At 39.0% G+C, this 5,036-nt stretch overlaps 1 protein-coding gene across 1 annotated transcript in view; it reads left to right on the forward strand.

The window, feature by feature from the left end:
- Nucleotides 1–1,782: 1,782 nt before the first annotated feature.
- LOC147619939 (uncharacterized) overlaps nt 1,783–5,036 on the forward strand; it is a 126,034-nt gene continuing 122,780 nt past the window's right edge. The window contains exons 1-3 of the mRNA XM_086825790.1: nt 1,783–1,893; nt 1,977–2,236; nt 2,331–2,785. Coding sequence (XP_086681916.1) covers nt 1,800–1,893; nt 1,977–2,236; nt 2,331–2,785 — 809 coding nt within the window. The 5' untranslated portion in view covers nt 1,783–1,799. The remainder of the gene's footprint in view (nt 1,894–1,976; nt 2,237–2,330; nt 2,786–5,036) is intronic.

Raw genomic sequence — 5,036 nt, forward strand, 5'->3', positions numbered from 1 at the left:
TTGGACTAACTAAGTTAAATGCAAAAGTGAATATTTTCTTTTTTAAAATGACGGGACGCTGAACCTATCAGCGTTCCTAAATAAACGCTGAAAATTCCATCGGATACTTCTGTCCGCCGCCGCTGGAAATTCCAGCGGAAATGAGCGCTGGAACTTTCAGCGTTAAAATAAACGTCAAAATTTTCAGCGTTCTGTCGTTAACGCTGGAATTTCCAGCGCTTTTACTTTTGTTTAGAAGTCAAAGCGCTGGAATTTCCAACGCTTGCGAGTTTAAAAAAAATTTTAAAATTTTTGCGGGCTCATTCGTCGAGCCCGCGCGCGCACAGAGAGACACAGAAGCAGCATTTCGAGGTACTCTCTCTCTCTCTCTCTCTCTCTCTCTCCCTCTCCCCCTCCCTCCCTCTCTCTCTCCCTCCCTCTCTCCTTGCATGTGCATGTGTGTGTGTGGGTTGTGCATGTGTGTGTGGCGTGTGCGTGCGTGTGTGCATGTGTGTGGTGTGCATGTGTGTGTGGGGTGTGCGTGTGCGTGTGGTGTGTGTGTGTGTGTGGAGTGTGAGTGTGTGTGGTGTGTATATACATGCACTCACACACACACACACACTCACACCCACACCACACACACCACAGATACACACACACACACACACTCTCTCTCCACAATCAACACACACACTCACTCGATCCTCACACAAACATGCACATACACACTCACACCACACATACACACACATACACATGCATGCACACACGCACACACACACACACACACACACACGCACATATATATACATACATACATTTGTGTGTGTGTGTGTGTGTGTGTGTATTCTCATTGGCTATTTTCTTTCAATATTTTGCTATGGCTGTACTTTATTTGTTGTTAGTTTGTCAGTTTCCCTAACCCTTTGGTTCACTAAATGGCCACATAAGTACTTTTTAGAGAGGGTGAGGTGCTGCTTTAGTTTTATTTGCAGCCTCAATCTAGTCTTTCAATAATAATGCAAATAAAACTTCTCATTACTTTCCCTTATCAAACTCACTAATTCATGAAGGAATTGTTTTAGTCTGCAATTAATTTAGGAACATTTTTTAAATTTATTTTTCCATAACAAAAGAAATCAAGAGATGTCTTTTATTCTTTTTGGAATTTTTATTGGTGATAAGGTCTTGTTATGGAATTTATACTTATATATATATACATATATATATATATATATATATATATATATATATATATATATATATATACATGTATATATATATATATATATATATATATATATATATATATATATATATATGTATGTATATATGTATACATACATACATGCATGCATACATACACTATATATATATATATATATATATATATATATATACACACACACTCATATATATATACATATATACATATATATATACATATATATATATCTAGATACATATATACATATATACATATATATATCTATATACATACATATATATATATATCTATATATGTATACATACATATATATATATATATACATACATATATATATATATATATATATATATATATATACATACATACATACATATATATATATATACATATACATATATATATACATATACATATATATATACATATACATATATATATACATATACATCTATATATATATATATATATATATATATATATATATATATATATATCTATATAGATACATATATACATCTATATATATACATCTTTTGCTTTTGTAAATCCTTCAATTTAAACTTCAGCAGTGTTGCAATTGTGATATGAGATGATATTTATTAATTTGTACTTGTTTTGTAGATTTGCAGGCTGTTTTCAACTCGCAGGTTACCCCTCCTGTACTCGCACTCGAGTTTGTGCCAGTAAGTGCCATCCTCTCTACATCTATCAGTCTATTTCTCACCAAGTATTATAGCGTACCATAATGTGTCTTTGGTGCAAGCAGGTATGCCGAACTTCAATGTCGGGGATGTTGTGGACTTGTTAGATGGCGGTGAGGTTGTCGCGAAAGGCAGGGTCATGAACGTCGACCCTAATAGCACAGTGCATGGTCAGCCTATGCCGGTTGGCCATGTTGGCATAGAGGTAGTTGTGGTTCTCAACAGCAACATACACATCCCACATGTCCCACCGCACGAGCCAGAGCTGACCACCTTACATCACATGTTGGGATACATTATTGCGTGGCCACGCGTTGCCTTGGTGGTATATCCCTAGCTATATATCCAACGTTTGTTTACATATTTGCAATTTATTTTCCCCATGCATGTAACAGATAGCTATGTTTTGTATTTTGCAGCCTGAGGATGCAGTGCCCTCGCGATCGGGACGGTCCCACTCCAGGTCCTCTCGCAGATCGCACTCTTCAAGCTCCTCTCGTAGTTCGAGAGGTAGTAGGTACTCCTTACTGAGCGCAGAGGACTTTGATGCGGAGGCAAAAAGACGTGGGTATGCGAGAGCAGGGAGGGCAGAGGGCGCCGATGAGGCCACCTCGCCGGGATGCTGCGATACCGGCTGTTTTGGGGGAGGAAACAGCCGGCGAGCATCACCTGCCAGGCCTTTGGAGACTGTGTACGAGGACAGTGAAGCGAATTTTGAGTTTCGACCCCGTACACAGGACCTGTTTGCTGAGCCACGTATTCGCTCCACACCGGATGTTACTCCAGGCAGGTCTACGTCGCCGACTCCCGTTGTGGAGACCACACCCGATGTGACTCCTGCAGAGACGCCACCGATGACTCCTCCTTTCCACCCGTAAGTACAACATTTTTAGATAGGGGTGTACATATATGTTGAGCATAGAATGACATACATGTAAATGTTCCCCTTTTGTCTGGTGATCTTTTGTAGAAAGGTCACTAGTTGTTTGGCATTCTTTGGAGGTGCCAGAGCTACAAATCGGATATCTTCCACTTCAATCCCCTGCAAAGAAATCATGTGTCCTAGCAAAATCACTTTCTCTTGTGCTACATGACATTTGTCCGCATTTAACTGCTCATTAAGGGAATAAAGTCTTTGTAGTCCTCTTTCTACCTCTCGGCAGTGAACCTCTCTCTTACTATAAATATAGAAGTCATCAATGAAAACCCAAATGGAGGAACTGAAGAAAGGCTAAAAAACAAAATTCATAAAGGTGGCAGTGCATTCGTGAGCCCAAATGGCATTACCTTATAGGCAAAACAACCCCAAGGAGTTATAAAGGTTGTCTTCCTCTGATCTTCCTCCGCTATGCAAATTTGAAAATACCCTGAATATCCGTCACTCACTATATATCTCTCATGCCCGGCTACCTCATTGAGAATCTCATCCTGAAATGGGAGGGGAAAATGATCCCTCTTCGTGGCTGCATTCAACAACTTATAATCTACACACACTCTCCACTTACCATTCTTCTTGGGCGTCACCACCACAGGGGAGACCCACTCCGAATTCTCTATTGGTATGGATAAATATAACCTACCTTAAGTAACTTGTTAACTTCAGCCAAAAGCACATTTCTCTGCACCACTCCCATCCTCCTCAACTTCTGAGCCACAGGCTTCGTCTCTGGCCTTTGAGCTCAATCCTATGCTCAATGGCCTAGACACCTACAATCTGAGAATAATCTGTAATAAACAACCGTGGGTATTTAAATTCTCAACATTGTTAAATACTCACTTCTTTCCTCACACATTAACCTTCTCTTGCATTAGAATGGAGAATACATACACAATTTGTGCATAGGAAGATCCTTCTCTTCTCTTTGAATGAGTTCTCTTTGCACACGCTTGTTCTTGATAAGTGAGATTAGTGAAAAATACTTTCCACTCGATTATAAAGTAATGGGCACCTTGTGGGTTCACATTGGGCTCATAGTTTGGTGTTTTTAATATGTGGGTAAGCTCTATGCTCCAATTACATGTTGGTTTCAATATTTACAAAGCTTTTGGAGCATTTTACAAGGGTTTTTTACAATGTGCGTTCTGGAAATTAAAAATATTACAATGTGGGTTTCGAGAAATTAAAAATAATTGTCGAGTAAATGCCAATTTCTTGCATTCTACTTCCGTTGACTTCCGCGTCTTCATCTATTCCATCCCAAATTCAGGAATGTATCAATGAGACGACTTATAGACTAAAGTTGCCAGCTTCATGGCGCATACACAATGCCTTTCATGTAAGCCTTTTAAAGCCTTACAAGGGAAAACCTCCTATGGAGCCCCTTGAAGAAGAACCCCCTGAATTTGAAGAGACTGAAGAAATCTTGCAACCCGAGGCTATCCTAAGGCACGAAGACAAGTTTCTACGAAATGGTAAGGTTCTTCGTAAGTATTTGATTAAATTCAAGAATTATTCTTTTGATGATTCTAGGTGGATGACAGAGCCTCAGCTCAAAGATTCTATGCCTCTAGTCAATGTATACAATGAGGAACATTGGATGCCTATTTCCCAAGATCAAAATGTATAAACCATGGTAATAAAGACTAATTTTTCTTTATGTTGTCTTTAATGATTAAATGTGCATGCAAATGTTTCAATGATAACATGCTTGCGGCGGATTCGTCCCTCAAGAACTGAGTAGACTAGCCATCTACTGCGGAATGGTGTTATGGGCTTATGATATGTTGTTAACAAAAGACATACATATGGTATGTTGTTAACAAAATACATACACGCTTGCGGCAGACTTTGTCTCTCAAGCACTGGCTAGATTAGCACTCTAGCGCAGAAAGGTGTTACAGCTTAGTATGATTCATACGCTTGCGACAGCTGTGTGTCTCCCAAGCACCCATCGTGGAATGGTATGAATCCCTTTAAAAGTGGATCTAAGAAGAAAATGTTATGCACCCCCAAAAGCTTTAAAATAAAAGCATAGTCGAGAGTGACTATGATTTTAAAGGCGAGGTAATGAAAAAAGCTTCAAAGGTATTTCCTCTCTAAAAAGTAGCTATCTAGAGAGCGAAAGCAAAGGAAGCATAGGCGAAAAGCAAAAGTACCCAAAATGCTTTAAAATACAAGCATAGTC

Source organism: Cibotium barometz, chromosome 32 (assembly GCF_041138505.1).
Source record: "Cibotium barometz isolate CiBa-2024 chromosome 32, ASM4113850v1, whole genome shotgun sequence".
NCBI lineage: Eukaryota > Viridiplantae > Streptophyta > Polypodiopsida > Cyatheales > Cibotiaceae > Cibotium > Cibotium barometz.